At 40.1% G+C, this 26,351-nt stretch overlaps 1 protein-coding gene across 2 annotated transcripts in view; it reads left to right on the top strand.

Moving 5' to 3' along the window:
- The window catches only part of LOC131136925 (forkhead box protein N3-like), an 82,915-nt gene that overhangs the window by 33,386 nt on the left and 23,178 nt on the right, over positions 1-26,351 (top strand). For both annotated transcript variants that reach the window (XM_058085546.1, XM_058084695.1), the window contains 2 exons: positions 2,916-3,515; positions 22,686-22,840. In XM_058085546.1, the coding sequence (XP_057941529.1) occupies positions 2,934-3,515; positions 22,686-22,840 (737 nt within the window). In that variant the 5' untranslated portion in view covers positions 2,916-2,933. The remainder of the gene's footprint in view (positions 1-2,915; positions 3,516-22,685; positions 22,841-26,351) is intronic.

Genomic DNA, 26,351 nt, shown 5'->3' with positions numbered 1-26,351 from the left:
CACACTTAAGAAGTCAGTGCCCATCGTTTCCGGTGTTTGCTTTTTTCTCTCTTTTTTTTCTTTTTTTTCTTTTCTTCTTTTTTTCTTTCTATCCTTGTTCTTTCTCTTTTTCATTTTTTTCCTCTTTTTTTCTTTCTTTTTTTCTTTTTTTCTTTTTATCCTTGTTCTTTCTCTTTTTCATTTTTTTTAAATTTTTTCCTTTTTTCCGGCGTTTCCAGCGTTCACGTTCGTAGTCACTGGGGCAATTTGAATTCATTACACTCAGCATCAATATTGGCGCAACAACGCACCCACTCAGACAGGTACAGCTTGTTGAATGAGCGTGTTGCTGTCGGAAAGTGTGAGAAGATGGAGCAAAGGGATGATCAAAGGCATCCGGCTCGCTGGCGTTTCCCTTCGCCGAGTGGGAGAGCCAACTGGAGCGACTATAGGCTCCACGACGATATACGCGGGGAAGCGGCGATACGTGACAATTCTATATTTAGCCTCGTCCTTCCTTCCGCTACATCCCATCATCAACGCCGTTAAGAAGAACTATCAGCACGGGTTTAGGAAATTGAAAGCGAAAGACGAGCCGCATAAACCGTGTTGTTTCTCTTTGTTGCCATGGTGACGCGGTAGTCTGAAGCTTGCAGCGAGCTTGACAGTTGTCACGGCACAGTAGGTTGCCACGGGTGACAGCTGTCCGTCAATCACGCAGAGTGAGGGGACAGATCGGCAGATGATCACCTTGGATTAGAGAGCGATCGCACCACGCAGGGGCCAGCCAGAACATATCTGGACTTAATCCCTGCTCTCTGATGTGTGTAGCAGTGCAACAACGCTTGGTCCCCTGCTGGTTTCATGAGTTGTGCTATGTTGTGTATTTGCCAAAATATGTGTCTACCGCATATGCAAATTTATATTATGCTCACAGTTATGTGTGTGGAGTAGATCCCATTTTTTTTACAGGAGTTATTAACGTTCCAACCCGACTAGCGAAGGTCGAAATGTCTCTTTTTGGCTCGTTTCACCCATCCAAATCTTCATATTGATATTTTTTTCTGATTTCAGATCAACATTTGCAATAAAGGCCACTATTCGGAACACTCCCCTTCCTTCTGCAATTGCCATTGTTCACTCATGACAAGCATTTATGAAATTTATGAAACACATTTAAATACATAGTTACTCACCACTCATGAACAGGGGTGTAAGAAAATATCGTTTCGGCGATATATCGCGATACTTCGTTCCACATTAATATTAAAAAGTACGATATGGATATTTTGAGGCATTTATCATAGACTTTATATGGTATTTATTCAAGCGCAGACATGGCAAAGGTTCATTTCTGATTTTAATTTAAAAGAATTTAAATTTTAAGTTTGAAGATGAACTATGCCAGCAAGTTGAAGTATTTGTGATTTTAGAAATAAGGAGTTAGTATGTTCTCTGTAGGCGGCATTATGAATTATCCTTACTGACCTTTTTTTACAGTACATTTAGCGTAGTTGTTACACAAGCTATTTGCCGTAAATTAAATTAAATTAAATTAAATTAAATTAAATTAAATTAAATTAAATTAAATTAAATTAAATTAAATTAAATTAAATTAAATTAAATTAAATTAAATTAAATTAAATTAAATTAAATTAAATTAAATTAAATTAAATTAAATTAAATTAAATTAAATTAATTAAATTGAAATAAGTACCAAAGTACAAGGTGATATGAGCATCCAATGACATAATGGGTACCATAGTAAGTGTCAATATAGTGATATATATAGCACATCATGACTGGTTCAAGACTCTTCATCCTTGTACAGTAAACCTCGGATATATCGGATTCAATTGTTCCCACTGGTTTTGTCCAATATAAGCGAAATCCGTTATATGCGTATACTGGAAAATGTCCGTTTTACGAATATATCGGATTTATATCCGGTATATGCGTAAATCGGATTTTATCCGTTATAAAAAGGCACTTCCTTGACTATGTTTCCAATGTACCTGGACGCGCAGGCAACGCTGCAAACGCTGCAAATGACGTCGTATAGCGGCCTGTCACGATTCGGCGAATCGGAGCGCCACGATGCGGCCATCCGATATATGCGAGGGAAATTTAATGGAAATGCATTGGAACGGGACTGGAGATTTTGTCTGAAATAGGCGAAATCCGTCATAAAAAATCCGATATATGCAATGAATTTTTATTGGAAATGCATTACAGAAAAATTGGTTCTTTTTTATCTGTCCGTTGTGAGCGAATTTCCGATATATCCGAGTCTGATATATCCGAGGTTTACTGTATTTAGCAAACATCAACTGCTTGTATTGTTTCTTGAATTTATAGACAGATATCTACGAGACCAATACTATACTACTATAAACAGTTTCAGTGATGACTCATATGCAAATACTGCTCAGTCATAAGGAATGCGGTTCTACTTCGAAAAGCTGACCCGGATAAAACGACATCACGCTATACTGTTGAGAGAATATAATCCAGCAACTATTAGGCTTTTAACAGAATACTTATATTGTGACTGCACCCTCATGTAATGTCAATACCTCCGTGGTATGGCCGTAATTGGCTGCTCGCCGTTACAGGGCAGCTTTCTTCCACCAGTGAAGCACTAAATTTGCCATCCCAGTGAGAAATGGATAAAAAGCCTCTGAGAAAAAAATGATGATGAACGCTGTTTTTCCTCACATCTCAGCCTAGCCTAATTGGAAACGTGGTTAAAAGAGCGTTGTTTGCTTCTACCCTTTTGGCCTTCAAGAAAAACGAGTAAGACAAATGAATAAATAACACAAGCTGACCTTGTTTTTTTTTTTTTTTCTCCTTCATTTGTCCTTGTCTTCTTTGCCTCCTCTTTTCAAAATCCAAACAAATCCTCTCTAACTCATTTCTGTTTTCTCATTGTACAGGTGTGAGCCCCGGGCTGGATGGGACCCACCATGCCCCCCAGTAAGAAGGCTCAGAGCCCCAGTAGTGGAGCCAGCGCCTCTCAAGGCATGAGTCCGCCGTACCGACAAGGCGACGCTGCAACCGCGGCATCAGAAGCCGAAGCGGCCGACCTTTCTCTGTCTTTATCAGCTTCCTTCTCCAAAGCCGAAGACGAGGAACTCACAAGTCTTTCCTGGCTCCACGAGAGCACCGACCTCCTCAACAGCTTCAGCCACTCTGGGTTACGTAGCGTTTCCCCCTTGCTGGACCCCGACGGACAGCACCCCCGCTCGCCTTCTTCCTCATCGCCATGCCCGGACGACCCCTTATTGGGCGATGCACACTCGGCGTATGACTTGGCGGCAGGGGCCAATAGGAAACCGCCGTATTCTTTCAGCTGTTTGATCTTTATGGCGATTGAGGATGCGCCAAACAAGCGGCTGCCGGTAAAAGACATCTACGGATGGATCCTGGAGCATTTTCCCTACTTTGCAAGCGCCCCCACGGGATGGAAGAACTCGGTGCGCCACAATCTGTCGCTAAACAAGTGCTTCAAGAAGGTGGATAAAGACCGCAGCCAGGTAATTACAGCAGCAGTGTTGTCTCTGCATTAACCTGTCTATGATTATCGATTATTAATACAAATTTAACGTATCTGGCGATCTTAGAAATCATTTGATTTGGGTGATGGTCTTTTTTTTAATAACAATAATAATACATTTTATTTTTAGGCGCCTTTCAGGACACTCAAGGTCACCATTCATTCATTCATTTTCTACCGCTTATCCTCATGAGGGTGCTGGAGCCTATCCCAGCTGTCTTCGGGTGAGAGGCGGGGTACACCCTGGACTGGTCGCCAGTCAGCCAATCACAGGGCACATGTAGACAAACAACCATTCACACTCACATTCATACCTATGGACAATTTGGAGTCGCCAATTAACCTAGCATGTTTTTGGAATGTGGGAGGAAACCGGAGTACCCGGAGAAAACCCACGCATGCACGGGGAGAACATGCAAACTCCACACAGAGATGGCCGAGGGTGGAATTGAACCCTGGTCTCCTAGCTGTGAGGTCTGCGCGCTAACCGTGCAGTCAGGTTACCATTCAGAGTTGTTAAAATTAATTAATTCATTCATTTTCTACCGTTTATCCTCACGAGGGTTGTGGGGGGGGGGGGGTGCTGGAGCCTATCCCAGCTGTTTTCAGGGCAAGAGGCAGCGTACACCCTGGACTGGTCGCCAGCCAATCACAGGGCACATATTATAGACAAACAACCATTCACACTCACAGCAGTGAGGTCTGTGCGCTAACCACTCGACCGCCGTGCAGCCGAGTTGTTGAAATAAAACACAGTTCAAATTACACACATATTCACACTCACATTCATACTTTTGCTTCTCAGCACACTAAACTATGGTGGGTTCAAGGACCGCCTAACAACGTGCAAAATTAAAAAACATTATCAGTGAAATGTGAAAATTGTAAATAGTTCATTCATTCATTGCGGGGGATGCTGGAGCCTATCCCAGCTGTGTTCGGACGAGAGGCGGCGTACACCCTGGACTGGTGGCCAGCCAATCACAGGGCACATATAGACAAACAACCATTCACACTCACATTCATACCTATGGATAATTTGGAAACGGGAGTAGCATCGTTGTGGCATCGTTGTTTAGACATTTTGTTTTTTCTTCTTTTCTATCCCCTCCTGCTCCGGTCCGACCACTCCAAATTTGCAAAACAAACAAAACATCATTCATTCATTAATTCATTTTCTACCGCTTATTCTTACAAGGGTTGCGGGGGGTACACCCTGGACTGGTGGCCAGCCAATCACATGGCACATATAGACAAACAACCATTCACACTCACATTCATAACTATGGATAATTTGGAGTTATGCTAAGTAACCTAGCTATGTTTTTGGAATGTGGGAGGAAACCGGAGTACCCAGAGAAAATGAATGAATGAATTAGTTAATCTGATTTGAAAATGAGTTGAGATGACTTGATTTACATTGTTGATACAACCAAAATATTTGGTTATTTGACCTAAAAAATGTCCCCTCAACAAATCAATAAGTCACGTGAACTTGGTCTTTTAAGTTGGAGAAACTTAAGTTATGTGTTGAAATGACCCGAAATGCACGCACAGGTTAAATATCTACTTTTGCCCGTAACGTGTAGCCGTAACTTACATCACAGGCAAACGGTTATCAGCGGTTTTGCCGGCATATCCGACTTGAAGTCAAACATATTTGGTATTTTGTCTTCAGCTGTACCAGATTCGACCCTATCAATACTTGATGATCTCTATCTCGCTTTCTTAGTTCTCTTCCACTCTAACGTTTCCCTAGTGGGAACCGCATTTCGCTTTTGATTTAAGTCTCGATATCGTTTTTTTTTTTTTTATACGGGTTTTCCTCTCATTCAGATTTTACTCCATTAAAAGACTCAGGGTAAACTGGGGAATGAATCCCTTCACTCAATTAGTGCTAAATTAATACTGGAGGATTTAATAACACAGACGGTAGCGGTTTTAAGATTTCATCAGGCCTGGGGGGTGTCGGTGGGGGGGGGGACAAACAGCGAAGATCAATGGTTTGCTTTGCATGTTGAGCCGGTTGAGATAATACAGTGGCGGCTTTTCCTTGACCATCGTATGAACTGCTGTCCTTCTTTTGAGTAAGAATGAAAAGGGTGAAGAAAACGCAGCATTTGTGCGCATGTGTGTGTGTGTGTTCGTGCACGCTCCCTCACGCTATGCTGTCATCTGGCCCTTGACTGCACAAGGGCACAGAGTTCTTTTGTATACATATCTCCATAGTAACAAGGTTGCAGTTGACATCAAAGTATGCTTTTGCTGTAGCAACGGAGGGAAAAACCGATTTGGCCTCTCGGGCGTGCGTGTGAAAAAATATGCGAATGTGTGCATGTAAGCTACATTTAGAGTGGATGTCCTCGTGCACGCTTCTGTATTAAATGTGTGTGTGCGTGGATAAGTGTGCATGTGGCGCACCGCGTGTAGAGGAGATTTTGGCAAGGACATCCAGCCTTGTCTTCCTGTCAGTGCACACTGTTCAAGACAGGACACTAATTAACCCTTCAAACCTATTCCCCCTCTCTTGCATGCACACACACTTTGCAATCACACACACACACACACAGCATGTCAGACGCACAAACAAACAGGCGCACGGGCATAATGCAAACTCAGGAGCACGCATGCATGCATAAAAGGACTCTCTCGCACGTGCTCGAGCGCCCGTGTCTGTGAAGAAATGAGGGCACATCTCTGCAGACTCCTACTCTACCTGGCAAGTATTGCACTTTATTTGAAGCTGCAATTACAGAATCTCTGTAATTTCCGTCTGACTCTGCCACTCAAAGCTTTTCACCGCTTTTTTTTTTCCTGTATTCTCCCATTACCTGTTTATGTCTTTTTGAAAACTGACAGCATTAGTGTCATGTTACCGTGCAGAAATATTGTATTTTTTTTAATATTTTTTTTAGAGGTAGTTTTTTATTAAGCAGCAGCGAGGTAAATGTGCCTCACTGTGAACACACCAAATCACATTTCCATCAAATTGTGGAGGTGCAGATTAATATGACAGTGGCCTATTTGTTCCAGTGACTGTATTTCTGGGTCATATCCAGGCAGATGACAAGATGGGGACTAGTTTTAGAATAAGCCTAGTGCTCTATGTGCCCATGTGTGTGTCAGTAATAGTGTGTGTGTGTGTGTGTGGAAGGGCAAGCTTGTGTGAGAACTAGAAGAGAAGGCCCAAGGTTGCCATGGCTTTGTTTACAAACAGAATTCCTCACTTTGCACAATAACATGCACTAATGACAATCGCTGTCCTCGGACTTCTGGGTCAGTGGATCAGTATTGTGATAACATTGCGAATCTCCAAGGTCAAATGCAATCCATTCCAACCTCTGATTGTAAAAAATATATATATATAATATGAAAATAATGTACTAATATGCCACACTTTCTTTATTGTCATTGCACAATAGGCTCCTGTGTAATAATAAATAATAAATAATAATGTGGAGAATAAATAGATGTCATTAAATATGAACAATGTACAGTGTAAACAGCCATTTGTACAAATAATTTAGAATAAATAATAATAATTTAAGTTTTGCGTATGCATGTGGGCAGGTAGAGGGGCTTATTTTTTATTTTTGTATTTTTTTTTTCAAGATGGTGGCACCCTGTACGGCTGCGGCTGCTTTGGCTCCTGGTAACACAGACACTTTATTAACAATTTAAACACATTATAATGGGACTGTCTTGGAATGGAGCAGTCGATGGCATCATAATTCTAACATACCGAACACACCTGGTCTTCCAGAGAATAAGAAGATGTAGCAGGAGGATCCTTTTTTTTAGCAACTTTACTATATTTACTAGGGGTGTCATGAGACAGTTCTTGGTTCTACGAGACAAGATTTTAACGTTATTTTGAAGAAAAGTACAAGGAAAAAATATATTGCAATCTACTAGTATAATTTCTACTATGTTACACTCTGCCGCACTCTGTGTGTACCCCCGCCACCCAAACAAGGATTAAGCGGCATAGAAAACGAATAATGTTATCATAATTATCATGTAGCAACCTGGAAATTATATATGAAAGTTTTGTGTTGTAATTAAATTGTGTTTAAATAAGTATAGAAAAATTTTAATATAATATTCAGTCTTCAGTGCAATAATGCTGCATTCACGGTCGTCTCTTTACAGCCGGGTTAGCGCCGTTAGCGCTTCCATCTCATATTCCCCATGACGACAGACGGTAAACATAGTTGATACCGTCTTCATACAGCAACCTTTATACCGTCTTTTTTCGCTGTTCACTCCTGCTATGCAGCCTCTCCTCCTCCTTATCTCCGTGAGGTTCTGCCATTGCTCCACGTAGTGTAGGGGTGCTCAGTACTAACAGCTGTTCTGCTGAATGCTGAATGTGGCCGTCCAAACTAACCCAAACATTATACTTAATCTGGATTTCGGCTTCCCCCCACCCCAAGGCCAACCAAGGTCGTGTTGTGAAAACAACTTCTTCCTAGAGATTGCTGCAGCGGGACGCTCTGACATTCCATTATTTCTTCGCCGACACCTGTTGTTTGTTTCTCTTCTTTGCGCCCACCATGGACTTCTTCATGGCAAGCTAGCTTTGCCGCTATATCGATATGTCGCCCGGCCCTAGCTTATACCCAAAATCAATTGAATTCGAATTAGACGAGGACGTCATCTTAGGAAAAGAGTTGCGTTCAGTGTCATTCTAGTTTTGTTTTTGAATGAAGATATGTTGCACAATTCTGATGTGCTGCTTCACACTGCTGGACTGCCTCAAAGGGAACGCTGATTGACCCACAAATTTTTAGTCCGGTCATCATTGTATCAGTCAGAATCTTGGCAAGATGGCTTTGTTAGATTAAAAATCCATGGTCTCCCAAATTGTCTGCCTTGCAAGGTTAATACCTTAAAGTCATCTTTGGATTTATGTGTTTCCCAAAACGGTCTATGCTTCTTTTTGTTTGGTTTGATTATAGGTCGTTTGTGTGTTTGCTCGCGAAGCATGCATCGCCAAACTGGTCGGAAACTGGTATTAAAACTCAAATCCCCGACAACACTGTCCAGTGCAAACCATTTCTTGCTGTGTTTACCAGACTTAGTCTAAAATGAATTTGTCCTTGGCTTGTGCTGCACCCCACATCCAAATTTCAAAAATATAAGCTTCTTTGTGGACATAATAAAGGTGTTAGCTTGTTATGCTGGGCTAAATCATCCATGTTATGCTCCCCCTTGGCTATTTTGCAAATGGAAATAAATACTGGTTTCCAGCTGAAGACACCCCGAGGCAACATTTAAGGTTTAGGTTAAATAGAGCACGTTTTTCAGATGCACTAACTAATATCTTTATACGAGACAAGGCCAGCCACCATGGGCTGCTGTTTTTAAATTGTAGGGGTGCACAATTTAGCATCTTTCAGTGCTATTATCTTGATTTATTTACTTTTTTTTTTTTGCTACTTGCTGCTCACTGAGTTGAGTGGAACATTCATTCATTCATTCATTTTCTTCCGCTTTTTCCTCACGAGGGTCGCGGGGGGTGCTGGAGCCTATCCCAGCTGTCTTTGGGCGAGAGGCGGGGTACACCCTTGGACTGGTGGTCAGCCAATCACAGGGCACATATAGACAAACAACCATTCACACTTACAGCTGTGAGGTTTGTGCGCTAACCACTCGACCGCCGTGCAACCGAGTTGTTGAAATAAAACACAGTTAAAATGGAATGGACGAGGGTGGAATTGAACCCTGGTCTCCTAGCTGTGAGGTCTGCACGCTAACCACTCGGCCCGGCTGGGGAACAGTTTCGACAAACGCAGCTCTAACCGTAGTTTTTGTTTGGACGCGTTTCACTGCAGCACACAACTTTCCGTGGCAATAAAACTGCAAGCAGTATGTAAGTTGGTATGTAAGAGAGTGGGATTGAACTCGGGTCTCCTAGCTGTGAGGCCTGTGTGCTAACCACTCGGCCCGGCTGGGGAACAATTTTGACAAACGCAGCTCTAACCGTCGTTTTTGTTTGGACGCGTTTCACTGCAGCACACAACTTTCCGTGGCAATAAAACTGCAAGCAGTATGTAAATTGGTATGTAAGAGGGTGGGATTGAACTCGGGTCTCCTAGCTGTGAGGCCTAGGAGAATTCAACAATTTTGTGCTAACAATTTTGACAAACGCAGCTCTAACTGTCACTTGTTCAGTGCAGCCAAGGGGAAGGCGGGTCTAACAGTTGTAACATTTGAAGCATTGGCGCTTTCAGTGTGTTAGAAAGACACCAAGGGGGGACTTAAAACCCTGCGTGACCCCAGTGAAATTAATTGCGGGTTGATTTTTTTTTATATCTTCTTTGGGGGGGATAGATATACTCGACAAGGCCTGATGTGAGCCTCACTAACCGACCTCTGTTTAATGATGGTTGCACATTGCAAGTTTACTGTTAATGATTATCACGCTGATGTATGTTCAAGACGTAATTGCTTGTAATTAAGTAACTCGTGCTTGTGATTGACAGTAGCGTCAACATGTTGTACTGGTAGTTTTGGATGCTGTGTGGGCGTCAGGTATTATTTATCATTCCTATACTGGAGATACCTGTTTGCCCGCTCTCGTAAAAACACATTATAGCGAACCTGGTCTGCCAGAGAATAACACGATGGAAGAGAAGGGATCAGTGTTGCCAACTTAGCGACTTTGTTGTTTGTTGACGAGTGACAAACGTTGTAAAGAGACTTTTAGGGGTTTTGAAATGGAAGTTTGTGCTGCTCTTCTTAAAAGGGACTGATTATGATCATTTTAGGTGCTTTTGTATTGAGTCGTGGAGTCAGCTACACATGATAAGCTTTCTAGATCTTCCAGATTCTGCAGTGCAGGGTGTCAACAGTGTGGCCTGGGGGGCCATTTGTAGCCTGCAGCACATTCTAAAAATATCATTTAAGAAGAAATCTGAAGTAATTTTACAAATATAAAGTCAAAATATTAAGAGAAAACAATGTTGTAATATTAAGTAGAAAAATAATATCATTTTGTGGCATAAAGTTGGAAGTCGTAATATTAGGACAAATAAACAAAACAATGAATAAAGTTGTCGTTTTTGAAAAATTGGGTTGTGCAAAGGTTATAATGCTACGAGAATCAAAATATAATGAGAATAATAATACAAAGAAAATTGGAATATGTGGAAAATAAAAAGAATTTAACAAATTTTAGGGGGAAAAAAGTTGAGAAAAAAAATGATCTCAAGAGAAAAACGTTTTTTAAAAATAAAATCATAATTTCATGAGGAATAATTTTTATTAACTTTATTATTAAGTTAATAAAATTATCTTCCAGATTCTGCAGCGTTTCCATGGACTTTCCGCTTCCAATTCAAACGGTCTGTTTAGTTTAGAAAGAAACAACAGCAAAAATTTAAAAATCTGGAGTCATTTTACGATTATAAAGTCAAAATATTAAGAGAAAACAATGTTGTAATATGAAGTGGAAAAATAACATCATTTTGGTGGCATAAAGTTGGAAGTCATAATATAAGGACAAATAAACAAAACAATGAATAAAGTTATCATTTTTGAAAAATTGGGTTGTGCAATGGTTATAATGCTACGAGAATCAACATTTAATCAGAATAATAATACATAGAAAATTGGAATATGTGGAAAATAAAAAAATTAAATAAATTTTAGGGGGAAAATGTTGATAGAAAAAAAATGATCTTTAGAGAAAAGAAGTTGCAAGGAAAAAAACATAATTTTTATTAACTTTATTATTAGAAGTCATAATATTGTGTGAAAAAGTTTATTAAAAAAGTGTTCGGGGGAAAATGATATTATAGAGATAAAGTTTATAATAATAATATGCTTTGATTGCTCACTCGCAAACTAGAGAGCTAGCGACCTAAACGGTAGCCTTCAAGTTATTTCATTTAAACTTAAATAGCCCAAAACTTACCACTTCCACACGGATAGGGAGGATAACTATTAACAGTTATTTAACCTTTAACATGAACATTAATCAAACGTAATACTTTTTTCTGGGTACATGATACCATACAGCATCCATATCAAACTTGTGCGGGCCGCACTAACATTAAACTTTCATATCAAGACGGGGGCCTCAAACTAGTGTCTTGTGGGCCACATTTGGCCCGCGGGCCGCATGTTTGAGACCCCTGATTTAGACATTGTTTTAGGTCAGGCTGACATGACATTGCTGTTTTTGACCATATTTTTTGTGTAAACATCCAGTGTGATATTTAGGTTTAAATCCCACCACAGAACCAACCCACACATACGAGTCCTCTTTTCCGTGACTTTTCCGTGAATTACTCATGCCATAACACGGCACGGATTTCCCCATTATTTTGTGGTATTATAACCTCTATTATATTTGACTTATTTAGCTTGAGAATAATCACGTGTTTATGTGCCTGAACTCCATCTTTCTTTTATATACTCAATATGTTAATGGATGTATCGACATCCAATACACGGCTGTATAATAATATAATCCTCTGTTTATCTGTACAGGATATATACAGTAAGTAAAGATGGATCCCCGCATTGCGGTGGGTTAATCAGGCTTAAAACCAGCCACCGGTTAATGCTTTTTACACTGCGGATGTCCCACGAATTATAGACATAGTCATAATACTTAAGATTGATAAATCTTTTTTTGCTCATGAAAATGCATCGGACAACAAAGCTTCTTAAACTGATGCCTGGCAAGCACAGAAATCAGGCATAGACTGTGTTGCTTTGCAGCTGGATGGGTGGTGCTGGGATTTTAGAGATGCCAAGAAAAGATATGGATGGATTTTGCTATCGTTTGCAGCAAAAAAAAAAAAAAGTCACATTTTTCTGTCATAGTGACTGATTTTATATTGTGTGGGTTCTGTGCCCACTCAGTGGTGGCGTGGACATGAATGCGATTGCTTGTCTGAGTTTATACTTAACCTGTAATTAACTGCAGACCAGTCCTGGGATAGGTTCCAGCTACTGGTGACTCTGAATAAGATAAGCGCTACTGAAAATGGATGTTGTTATGCAGTGTAATGCAATGCAATTATTGGCAAGGTGAGACTCATAGGATGTACCTTAATACACTGTCTATGATGGGGGTGTCAACAGTGCGGCCTCGGGGGCCATTTGCAGCCTGCAGCACATTCAAAAAATATCATTTAAGAAGAAATCTGAAGTGATTTTACAATTATAAAGTCAAAATATTAAAAGAAAACAATGTTTTGGAAAAATAACATCATTATTTGTAATATTAGGACAAATAAACAAAACAATGAATAAAGTTGTCATTTTTGAAAAATTAGGTTGTGCAATGGTTATAAAGCTACGAGAATCAAAATATAAACAGAATAATAATAATGGGAAAAAAATTGGAATATGTGGAAAATGAAAAAATAAAATACATTTTGGGGGAAAAATGTTGAGAGAAAAAAAATGATCTCAAAAGAAAAAAGTTAACTTTTTTTTTTAGAATAAAATCATAATTTCATGAGGAAAAATAATGTATTATATTAATTAATTATGTAATTTTAGTCGAGAAAAAATACATAATTAATTAAAAGTTTATTTCCATAATATCATTTTCCCCGGCCACTTTTTTAATGAACTTTTTCACACAATATTATGACTTCTAATAATAAATTTAATAAAAATTATATATTTTTTCCTCATGAAATTATGATTATATTCTAAAAAAAAATTGCAACTTTAATCTCTTAAGATCGATTTTTTCTCTCAACATTTCCCCCCTAAAATGTATTTAATTTTTTTATTTTCCACATATTCCAATTTTCTTTGTATTATTATTCTCATTATTTTAATTCTCGTAGCATTATAACCACTGCACAACCCAATTTTTCAAAAATGACAACTTTATTCATTGTTTTGTTTATTTGTCCTTATATTACGACTTCCAACTTTATGCCACCAAAATCATGTTATTTTTCCATTTAATATTACAACATTGTTTTCTCTTAATATTTTGACTTTATAATTGTAAAATTACTTCAGATTTCTTCTTAAATGTTAAATGTTTTTGGAATGTGGGAGGAAACCGGAGTACCCGGAGAAAACCCACGCATGCACAGGGAGAACATGCAAACTCCACATAGAGATGGCCGAGGGTGGAATTGAACCCTGGTCTCCTAGCTGTGAGATCTGCGCGCTAACCACTAGACCACCGTGCAGCCCGTCTTTGGAGTTCTCAGTTTCAAATTCAGAAAGAGCCAAGTTATATCTCCGAATCTTAACAAAAGTCGCCCTCTTTTATATTTAGTGCCAAGTTGGAGTCGAGTCATTTTTTTATTTGATTGACACCCATGCTGGATTGACAGCTAAAGTATATATGGAACTAGACTAGTGCATTGAGGATTGCGGTAGCAGAAGTATAATGTTACCGGCCAGGTCAGTGGCAGCAGGAGTATTTAATATCTCCCATTTTCAAGGGAGACCAGCCCCCAGAGCTTATATAACACAGGAAACAGATGTTGGCAACACACAACGCTCTCCCTCTCCCCGCCTTTCAATCCACTTTCTTCGCCTTTTGTTTTTCGACCCCCCCCTCCACCCAATACAATAAGCACAGGCAAGTTACGGTGCGTTTGTTTCCTTAACCAGCCAGCTGTGTTGCTCTGTGTTTTACCACATTATGTGTTTAAAAACCGCTTTTTTTTCTTACATCTTTAAGTGGCACAGATACTACATATAATTAAATCCTTTTAATTAAAGTGGGGGGTGTTGCAGAGACCGAAAAAAGTCTAATAAAAGTTGAATGCGGTGCTTCATGATTTTTTTGGCATTGCTGCAGTGGGGTTATGATTTCGAGTTTGTGGATTATTTGTTGTGTAATCACGCTCGTCAGCTGCAAATACTAAAGCAACGGGATTTTTCCATGACACAGATGGAAGACAAATAAACTGCATGACATGTTCCCCAAAAAGTACTGCTCTTAAATCACAAACAGCAGATGCAACAAGAAAAAAAAAATATCCTTGGGAATTTTTAATGGGCTTGCCTGCGGCTTACCCTCCTGTGTGGGCGGGTTCCTAATAAAGCGGTCAACTTTGTTTGGCGATTACGTAACTATGGTTCTCTGAGAATGCTACTAAATATAAATAGGGTTCTTAACATGTCGGGGTTCTTCACACGGAACGGGATCAAGGGCGGTTCTCATTTCATTTGTTCGTCAATTACGACGCAATTATGACACAGAATGTTACACGCTATAAATAGCACATGACCCACCATCAGGACTTTTCAGTGTGGGGGTTGTTCACACAGGTTGTCCCACATTGTTGCGGCAGAATGTGATATAATAAGAAAAGTATATAATGGTAATGGTTTAATTTCATTTGAACATGCATCAGATTACAATTGAATGCATCACATAATCAGTTCACAGTTCCACATGTCCAAAAGGAGTAGGAAGAAGCAATGCTTATTAAATCCTACCCCTCCATCTGGTACTTTTACAATCAGTAACTGTTACATTTGTTCACTTCCTGCTTTCCATAATACAGATTACTTTTACAATCGGTAACTGTTTCATTTGTTCACTTCCTGCTTTCCATAATACAGTTTACTTTTACAATCGGTAACTGTTACATTTGTTCACTTCCTGCTTTCCATAAAACAGGTTACTTTTACAATCAGTGACTGTTTCATTTGTTCACTTCCTGCTTTCCATAATAGTTTACTTTTACAATCAGTAACTGTTTCTTTTGTTCACTTCCTGCTTTCCATAATACAGTTTACTTTTACAATCAGTAACTATTACATTTGTTCACTTCCTGCTTTCCATAATACAGATTACTTTTACAATCGGTAACTGTTTCATTTGTTCACTTCCTGCTTTCCATAATACAGTTTACTTTTACAATCGGTAACTGTTACATTTGTTCACTTCCTGCTTTCCATAAAACAGGTTACTTTTACAATCAGTGACTGTTTCATTTGTTCACTTCCTGCTTTCCATAATAGTTTACTTTTACAATCAGTAACTGTTTCTTTTGTTCACTTCCTGCTTTCCATAATACAGTTTACTTTTACAATCAGTAACTGTTACATTTGTTCACTTCCCGCTTTCCATAATACAGTTTACTTTTACAATCAGTAGCTGTTTAATTTGTTCACTTCCTGCTTTCCATAATACAGTTTACTTTTACAATCAGTAACTGTTTCATTTGTTCACTTCCTGCTTTCCATAATACAGATTACTTTTACAATCAGCAACTGTTTAATTTGTTCACTTCCTGCTTTCCGTAATACAGTTTACTTTTACAATCAGTAACTGTTTCATTTGTACACTTCCTGCTTTCCATAATACAGTTTACTTTTACAATCAGTAACTGTTACATTTCTTCACTTCCTGCTTTCCATAATACAGTTTACTTTTACAATCGGTAACTGTTTTATTTGTTCACTTCCTGCTTTCCATAATATAGTAAGTACAAAGAATAATAGAATGGGCTGCGCTTTGTGGGCAGGCCCATAATAAATCAGTAACTGTTACATTTCTTCACTTCCTGCTTTCCATAATACAGTTTACTTTTACAATCGGTAACTGTTTTATTTGTTCACTTCCTGCTTTCCATAATATAGTAAGTACAAAGAATAATAGAATGGGCTGCGCTTTGTGGGCAGGCCCATAATAAATTGAGTCAAGAAAGAGAAATGAGGAATCTCAACTTATTATTATTATTATCGATTATGAAATATGATGCCTTTTTCTCAACTTCATGAATACATTTAGAAAAATTCCATTTTCCCTCCTCTTGCTGGAGATGCTGCCTGTTGCCAAGGTGACCGCTATAACCCAGGTGTCAGACCCTTGCTTCCCAGTCACGCCCTGTGATTGGCCTATGTGACCAAGGGGGCGGTTGAGGTCGACAGATCAGGCCTTATGATTGGCTGGCTGCTTGACAGAGGCTAACAGAGCTTCTGTAGTGAGCATTGATTTAATGGAGTGGCAGGCGGGCAGACAGTAGGCGCTCACACACACACACATATTTCTAAATATACAAACGGCTGGAGGTGCACAGGGAAATTTGGCCCGGTAGGGGGTCACCTAGGTGGTACTGAGCGTATGTGTGTGTAATATCATGCTCTCCAGGAGAGGCGTTGCTGGCAGTAATAGAAGCACTCTCAGGAGCAGACCATGCTGGGTAATATCACACTCCCCAGGGAGCTCGCCGTACACACTCTGCGAAAACACGCATGGCACATATGGCCTGTGTACCACCACGCTGATTTGCAGTCTAATAATGCAAAGATTCCCAGAAAGCGGGACTCAAATGACCAGACTTAGCTGCTTTTGTGCATTCTAACAAGGTCACGCGAAGCAAGAGCACAGACCTCTGCCAAGGTTGAATCATCCGTCACCTGCAAAAATGAGTGAAGAGCTCAGGCTATGACATAATTACATTTTACAACCCTGAAGAAATACACCGAGAATTTGGAATGACCTTGACAAGACCATTAACTCTCAGTGAATTCAATCTTTTCAGGAAATACAACAGCTTAAATGGAAGTTTCATTTTTCCAATGGAATTGCATGTCCAGAACACATTTTTTGAGGGGAAATGGTTTATTATAATTGGACTTTTTTAGGTTACGTGTTCAATTATACCATCATAAAGGCACTGAACGTGAATGCAGGTTATTACAATAAGAAGAGGTAGCAGGGGGGATGAATCTTGTCGCTATATTTAGGAAGTACTTGAATTGAAGTGACTCCACCTTAAAGGATGTTGTATTGAATGTGAATGCAGGTTATGGCAGGTTATGGCGTTGTAACCTGATCTGCCAGGGAATAAGAAAAGGGAGCAGGGGGGATGAATCTTGTCATTATATTTAGGAAGTATTTGAATTGAAGTGACTCCACCTGAAAGGATGTTGTATTGTAATTGCATGTCCAGAACACATTTTTTGAGGGGAAATGGTTTATTATAATCTGACTTTTTTAGGTTACATGTTCAATTATCCCATTATAAAGGATGTTGTATTGAATGTGACTGCAGGTTATGGCATTGTAACTTGACCTGCCAGGGAATAAGAAAAGGTAGCAGGGGGGATCAATCTTGTCGCTATGTTGTAATGGAATTGCAGGTCCAGAACACATTTTTTGAGGGGAAATGGTTTATTATAATCTGACTTTTTTAGGTTACATGTTCAATTATCCCATTATAAAGGCACTGAATGTGAATGCAGGTTATTGGTACAACTCTATACGTTAGATGCCGTTGTAACCTGATCTGCCAGGGAATAAGAAAAGGTAGCAGGGGGTATGAATCTTGTCACTATATTTAAGAAGTATTTGAATTGAAGTGACGCCCCCTGAAAGGATGTTGAATTGGAACTACAGGAAGTGGAATTAAAGTCATTGCAATTCAGAGAAGTTCCTTCTGAATAGTATATCAGCTATCCTTTGGTCGTGGTCAGATGTTTTTATCTATTACATTAGACACCTCCATACTACTATACACATTTTGTTCCCTTGTGTCCAGAGGAACCTGCGTACCTGCATGACACTTCATCTCCTTTCAGCTATCATATTTCCTCAAATTGCCACAAATGATCACCTAATAAATGTCTGCTATTTGTGCGTCTATATCAGATCAAGATAAAACTTGCTTTGTCATTATGGCCGTCTGACTCTGCATACTAATGGGGAATTTTGTCATGACATTCAACCTGTTTATTCGTGCCCGTTGTAATTTTATTCCTTTTATCACAATTTATGGTCTCATTAATGTCGGCATTCTCATTAAACTGTAATGGGACCATCCTTGGAAGCATACCGACTTGGGTTGGGGCCGAGGCGACCCAGTATCGGTTTCAGGGTGACAAAACCAGCATAATTCTCACTGTTCTCAAATATCTTAATTTTTATTTTTCTGTCAATCAATCAATCAGTAATAAATAAATAAATATAATAATAACAATAAAACGGCAAATAATAAAAACTTAAGAAACCACATACAGTTGGTGGGTAGACAAATTATTTTTTTCAGATTAAAATGAACAAAGCATTATTAGAGCCCTGTAGACATGACAAAACACGACTATAGTCACATTTATACTTTTTTTATTTACAACATATTGCGCAACTGCAGGGTCTTGAGACACACGCTAACTCGCAAACTAGAGAGCTAGCGACCTAAACGGTAGCCTTCAAGTTATTTCCTTTAAACTTAAATCGCCAAAAACTTACCACTTCCACACGAATAGGGAGGATAACTATTAACAGTTATTTAACCTTTAACATGAACATTAATCAAACGTAATAATTTTTTCTGGGTACATGATACCATACAGCATCCATATCAAACTTGCGCGGGCCGCACTAACATTAAACTTTCATATCAAGGCGGGGGCCTCAAAGTAGTGTCCTGCGGGCCACATTTGGCCCGCGGGCCGCGTGTTTGAGACCCCTGGTTTATATGTTCATTCATTCGGATTGGCACTTTTTTTTCGGAATGAGGTGTATACAAAGGTTACATTCTTTCCGTTTGAGCAAATAAACCGAATGCAATTGGATTATTTGGGTCCATGTATACATGGCTTTTAATGACTTGATTAATCAAAACAAGCGTCGTATTAACCGACAAATGAAATAATCGATAGTTGCATGAAGACGAGATACTAAAGAAGTAACTTATTCAAATACTAAACTGCAGTTTTGGGATATTTTTTTTTTCAATTACTTCTGACACGCGGCTCTTGACATAGCTGACATTTTTCCTCTTAATAGATTCCTTCTAGTATTTGCTAACATAAAAAAAAACGTGAAGCCTGCAGCTATGACATCTCCCCAACCCATCGCCTGTATCTATCTCGTATCATACAGCACTACAAAGTGAGCTGAACATAAGGCAAGGCGCCTTTCATTTCAAATTTATTCGCACCCCCCCCCCCCCCCCCCCATCTTCCTGCCATCCTTGGTCGCCGCCGTATATACAAACCCGAGATTTTTGCCACATTCGGTTGACAAGGCAGATGAAAGCGCGGTGGGTAGCTGAGAGAGATGCAGACAGCCAAAGTATTTTTCATGGCGACCTGTTTGAGATCCCTGTTCTCTATAATCTATACGCCGGTTTCAGTCAGATTGGGAGCGACAGATTCATTAGGATAGAGGAGGGGTTGCTTTTGATCTAAAAATACACTCTGTTGTGGCCTCTGAAGTGGGGAAAAAAAAAGTTCAAGAGTTTCCCGTTTTTTTTTTAATCAGAAAACACTTCAAAAAAGGAGGTACACACAGGAAAATATTGAGTGACGAACTAATTCACCTTCCCCAAAGTTTTCTTTCCGTGTTGTTGTGGTTCTGTGCTCTATTGGCAAACCTTGCTAAGTGAAAATAGAAGAAATTATAGAGTTGGATGCCCATTTTGCTGGGGTGACTGAACTATTTTGAAGTGTGTCCCCCCCACCACATTCACATATTCTACCTCCACAGTATCTCCTTCCCTTTAGGGCCTCAGTCGTGTTTCCGTTCTGTTCCTTCCAGCAAGCTTTCTAACACTTTTCCCCTGATCTCTTAATTCATCCCCTTGCTCTGTCCATCCTTATTTTGCCTCTTCAACAACACCTAATGCACTTTTCTGCTTCTTTTAATAGATTAGATTAGATTCAACTTTATTGTTATTGCTCATGTCACTTGTACAGGGCAACAAAATGCAGTTAGCATCCAACCAGAAGTGCAATTTTATAAGTACCTTAGTAGTAAGTAAATGTAGAAAAAAATGGACAGATCTATGTAAAAAAAAAAAACTATAACAGACTATGACTATAATACAGTGAGGATATGTACATATATACATTATATGACTATAATATGGCTATTGTAGATTATACACATTATAAACATTATGCACAGTATGGATGTGACAATATATTCATTCATTCATTCGTTCATCGCACTTGCATTTAACACTTGCATTTATTGAGTGACGAACTAATTCACCTTCCCCAAAGTTTTCTTTCCGTGTTGTTGTGGTTCTGTGCTCTATTGGCAAACCTTGCTAAGTGAAAATAGAAGAAATTATAGAGTTGGATGCCCATTTTGCTGGGGTGACTGAACTATTTTGAAGTGTGTCTGTGGACATTTTTGTTCATTTAGCCAGAAGAATATTTGTTAGGTCAGAGCTGGAGAGAAGGACTGCTGGCTCAACCGTTTCTGTTCTAGTTTGTCCCCACGAGGTGTTTGATGGGGTTGTGCACTGGCGAGCGGCCATAACTGGACATGTATGGACCTTGCACACAAAATTGGAAGACAAAAATCCTGCAAGGATGAATCAGTACCATGCAAATAAGAACCGACTGATTGATTCGATTATCAAATATGAAGGCATACACACTTTTTACATCGGTTACATTCTGGAAGTACCACCAAATTGCAAAAAAAAAAAAAAAAACAATTTCTGGCAAACAGCTCCAGAATCGTCCCCCTTCTCTCTTCGATTGCCTTTGTTCACTCACAACACAAACAAAGTAAATATGCCGTAAAAACACACTTATTAAAGTATCAAATATATATAAGTACTCACCATGAATGATGATCAATGGATGCCCAAGCTAGTGAGCTCATAGCCAAACAGATTTTGCTTCTCATCACTCAACTATGGTGTGTTCAAGGACCGCTTAACAAAGTGCAAAATTAGTGTAATGTAAAAATTGTACCGCTTATCCTCAAAAGGATCGTGGGGGGTGCTGGAGCCTATCCCAGCTGTCTTCGGGCGAGAGGCGAGGTACACCCTGGACTGGTGGCCAGCCAATCACAGAGCACATATAGACAAACAACCATTCACACTCAGATTCATACCTATGGACAATTTGGAGTCGCTAGTTAACCTAGCATGTTTTTTGGAATGTGGGAGGAAACCGGAGTACCCGGAGAAAACCCACACATACACGGGGAGAACATGCGAACTCCACACAGAAATGGTTGAGGGTGGAATTGAACTCGGGTCTCTTAGCTGTGTGGCCTGTGCGCTAACCACTCACCATTTTTGGGTTGTTTATATCGGTATAGTTGTTGAGAAATTTCAGGTCACAAAAGTTCCTGGTTGCTTTTAAATTTTGTTTTTTTTTTTTATTTTTATAGTCGGGAACTGATATTTTCCTGAAACTTCTACTGCTGATTACTTCAGAATGGAAAAAAGGTTGAAACAAACTTTTTTTTCCTGATGCATCCTGATCCGTGACGCATGCACGGGGAGATCATGCAAACTCCACACAGAGATGGCCGAGGGTGGGATTGAACCCAGGTCTCCTCGCTGTGAGGTCTGCGGGCTAACCACTTGTCCGCCGTGCAGCCCCGCTTTTTTTTTTTTAAGTTAAAACTGGAAAACAAGGTCACAAATTTTGGGTAGGTTTTCACAAAAAGCTGTTTTTTTTTTCTTTATAGTCGGGAACTGATATTTTCCTGAAACTTCTACTGATGATTACTTCAGAACAGAAAAAGGTTGAAACAAACTTTTTTTTTCTGATGAAAGATAGCAGTCTAGTCTTTCTTTTGGTAGCTTCCATGTGTTTATACACATAATACAATATTCAGTGTTCCTTGAAAGATCAGTCCATTCCATCCATCCATCCATTTTCCTCCGCTTATCCGGGTCCGGGTCGCGGGGGCAGCAGTCTCAGTCGGGAAGCCCAGACTTCCCGGTCCCCGGCCACCTCCTCCAGCTCCACCGGGAGGACCCCAAGGCGTTCCCAGGCCAGCTGTGAGACATAATCCCTCCAGCGTGTCCTAGGTCTGGCCTGGGGAGGCGTGCAGGAGAAAAATCAGTCAAAATCATGGCTGGGATTTAATGATTTAAGAGTCACGCTGGACATAATTTTGACAGTTCAGGTTTCTTTGCTCGACGGCTAGTGCTGTCAATTCTCGATTCTGTGGATCCGGGTTCCTGTCCAGCTGATTAGACTGCAAGGCTGGGTACATTCTGGACTGGTTGCCAGTCAATCACAGATCAGCCTGATACTGTTTATAGTAATAATGCATGTGGATTGTTTTTCCCCATAACCTCGACCTTCAGCCAACGCAACATTTCTTTGTGTACACATAGTTTGTCCAATAAGAACAATCCAAAGCTTATTTAGGGACTTTGGACTTTGCCGTGTTTGAACTGAGCCTTGATACCGCATCCTATTGTTTGCTTTTTTTCAGAGCATAGGGAAAGGATCTTTGTGGTCAATAGACCCAGAATACCGACACAACCTGATCCAGGCGCTGAAGAAAACACCGTATCATCCCTACTCGACGGGACTGGCGACTACACCTTCCACATCCCCGCCCACCTTGTCTCAGACATTTCACCACAGGTAAGCCAGAATTGAAGTACACCAGGAGTTGGGAACCGTTTTGGTTGATTGAGGCCTGCCATTTTTGGGTTTGGGACTTATTCTAGTCGGTGTAAATGCAGATTGAACGCATCAAGGACGCATTTGAAGGAATCTGAACAGATTAGATTTGAGGTGCTTGAGAATGAAGTATTACTCTTTCCGGTATCTGTACCTTTTTCCAGTGTTTCCCACATCTAGGCAATACAAGGAAGGGCATATTTTAATTGGCTTGGAACAAATAGCGGAATTGAAATAGCTTTTTTTTTCATCCATTGCATATATGCTACTGATATAAGCTCATGCATAATGCAAGGTTTTGGGGAGTTGAACTGTATTTACGGCATCCTCCATAATAACGTTGCTTAAGCTCTGATTGGACGGTTGCTTCCTGGTTGTTAAACGGCCAGCTGCTTAATTAATAAACCTAATAGATTTAAAAGCTAGATAGACTCCAGACAAAGTAAATTATTAACTTTGCTTATTCCATCCACTTTTTCGACGTCTTTCATCCGCTCTCTCTCTCATCCCAGCTTCCTCCGGGCGTCGAATAGCAATCCCGCCCCATCTTTCCTTAAATCTGTTTGCACGCTGTTTTCATGCAACAACACTCCCACCCCTCTTTTCCTATCTCTCCCACATCCTCAGGCACATCACAGGCAAAAGCAGCGCTTGCCTTTTTTACCCCCCCACCACCCCCCCCACCACATTCACATATTCTACCTCCACAGTATCTCCTTCCCTTTAGGGCCTCAGTCGTGTTTCCGTTCTGTTCCTTCCAGCAAGCTTTCTAACACTTTTCCCCTGATCTCTTAATTTATCCCCTTGCTCTGTCCATCCTTATTTTGCCTCTTCAACAACACCTAATGCACTTTTCTGCTTCTTTTAATAGATTAGATTAGATTAGATTCAACTTTATTGTTATTGCTCATGTCACTTGTACAGGGCAACAAAATGCAGTTAGCATCCAACCAGAAGTGCAATTTTATAAGTACCTTAGTAGTAAGTAAATGTAGAAAAAAATGGACAGATCTATGTAAAAAAAAAAAACTATAACAGACTATGACTATAATACAGTGAGGATATGTACAGGGATATAAATGACTATAATATGGCTATTGTAGATTATACACATTATAAACATTATGCACAGTATGGATGTGACAATATATTCATTTTTCATTCGTTCATCGCACTTGCATTTAACACATGCTTATGTCACATGGGCATTCATTCATTCATTCATTTTCTACCGCTTTTCCTCACGAAGGGTCGCGGAGGGTGCTGGAGCCTTTCCCAGCTGTCTTCGGGCACACCCTGGTACACCCTGGACTGGTGGCCAGCCAATCACAGGGCGCATATAGACAAACAACCATTCACACTCACATTCATACCTATGGACAATTTGGAGTTGCCAAATGTTTTTGGAATGTGGGAGGAAACCGGAGTACCCGGAGAAAACCCACGCATGCACGGGGAGAACATGCAAACTCCACACAGAAATGGTCGAGGGTGGAATTGAACTCGGGTCTCTTAGCTGTGTGGCCTGTGCGCTAACCACTCACCATTTTTGGGTTGTTTATATATCGGTATAGTTGTCGAAATATTTCAGGTCACACAAAGAACCTGGTCGCTTTAAAAATTTATTTATTTTTTTTTCCTTTTATAGTCGGGAACTGATATTTTCCTGAAACTTTTACTGCTGATTACTTCAGAACGGAAAAAGGTTGAAACAAACTTTTTTTTTCCTAATTCATCCGTTTTTTCCTAGTTCAACAGTATGATCTATGAATGCAACAAGATATTACAGTAATATGTACAATAGTGCAATATGTACAATAGTGCAATGAAGTGATTCGGGGGGGGGGCATAGATCAGCGGGTAATATCCTTCTGCTCATCCTCCAGCATACATTATATCCTCAAGGGGCACCGTTTTTTTTTATTATTATTCCTTATTTCTTCATCATTCAATTAATCTTTGTCTTCATTCACCTTCCTTCCTTCCTCGACCTCTCCACTCCTCCACTACGCGCTCCCAACTTTCTCAGTCCCTGGCTCTGCTTCACATCCCTGTGGATATGTCAAGGAGAGGTGCTATTAGTCCCTTTTCCCTCTCTCTCTCTTTTTGTCCGTTTTCCCGTCTTTCTCACCCCCCTTGGAATAAATCCCCCCAGTGCTGTGCCACCCCTCCGTCGAGTCGATGTGGGCAGGTTGGTTCGCGGAGCTAGCGGACTGTATAAGACAGAATAATTGCTTCACCCTAAAATGTAAAAAAAAGTGTCATTTTGTACAATGAGGTATCAGGAAGTGGAACAAATTGGAGGCCGGATTGGGAACACCGGGGAGAGCTGAAGGTGCTGTAAGGAGATGTTGGCATTGGGAGTCGGGGGGGGGGGGGGGGTCTTGGGGGGGACGCGGTCATTTGCATGGTGACTCACTGTGGGAAATGAGACAGTGAGTGGGGACAGTTCATTTTGAGGTTAGAGAGGAGCTACTGGTCCCCTGTGACACAGCACCTGCCAAGAATGGTGTGTGTGTGTGTGTGTGTGTGTGTGTGTGTGTGTGTGTGTGTGTGTGTGTGTGTGTGTGTGTGTGTGTGTGTGCGCGCATGCCTGTATGTGTGTATTAGTCCTTTGATACCCTTTTGGTCAGATCGCCTTTGTGTATCAAAGGTATATTTACACAATATCAACCTAGTAGAACTTTTTTTTTTTATCCCGATTACATGTTTCCATTGAAGGCTGTTGTTCTGATTAATGAACCAAACATAAACATTAAACATTTTTTTCCTGATGCATCCTGATCCGTGACGCATGCATGGGGAGAACATGCAAACTCCACACAGAGATGGCCGAGAGTGGGATTGAACTCGGGTCTCTTAGCTGTGTGGCCTGTGCGCTAACCACTCACCATTTTTGGGTTTTTTGTATCGGTATAGTATTATAGTGATTAGTATTTCAGGTCACACAAAGAACCTGGTCGCTTTTAAATTTTGTTTTGTCTTTTTTTTCCTTTTATCGTCGGGAACTGATATTTTCCTGAAACTTCTACTGCTCATTACTTCAGAATGGAAAAAGGTTGAAACAAACTTTTTTTTGACGCATGCACGGGGAGAACATGCAAACTCCACACAGAGATGGCCGAGGGTGGGATTGAACCCGGGTCTCCTAGCTGCGAGGTCTGCGGGCTAACCACTTGTCCACCGTGCAGCCCCGCTTTTTTTAAGTAAAAACTGGAAAACAAGTTTGGAAAAGTTAAACTTCCTGTCAAAATGGGCCAAAAATACCGGAATATGCATGCCAGCCAACTTTTTTTATCCAAAAGTGTATATTTGGGTAGAGAACATGATTTATGGTAATAATATGCCCCCCTCTAATGTGATGCAGAAGCTAATTATCTATGACACACTTTCAAAATCAGCAATTTATATTAATATTGTGCACATACTCACAAACGTGCACAACAATTTTTAGCATGAAACAACGAGAAAT

The sequence above is a fragment of the Doryrhamphus excisus genome, chromosome 1 (genome assembly GCF_030265055.1).
Source record: "Doryrhamphus excisus isolate RoL2022-K1 chromosome 1, RoL_Dexc_1.0, whole genome shotgun sequence".
In the NCBI taxonomy this organism is placed as follows: Eukaryota; Metazoa; Chordata; class Actinopteri; order Syngnathiformes; family Syngnathidae; genus Doryrhamphus; species Doryrhamphus excisus.
Note: the sequence above shows the minus strand (reverse complement) of the source record. Positions and strands in the feature narration are given on the sequence as shown.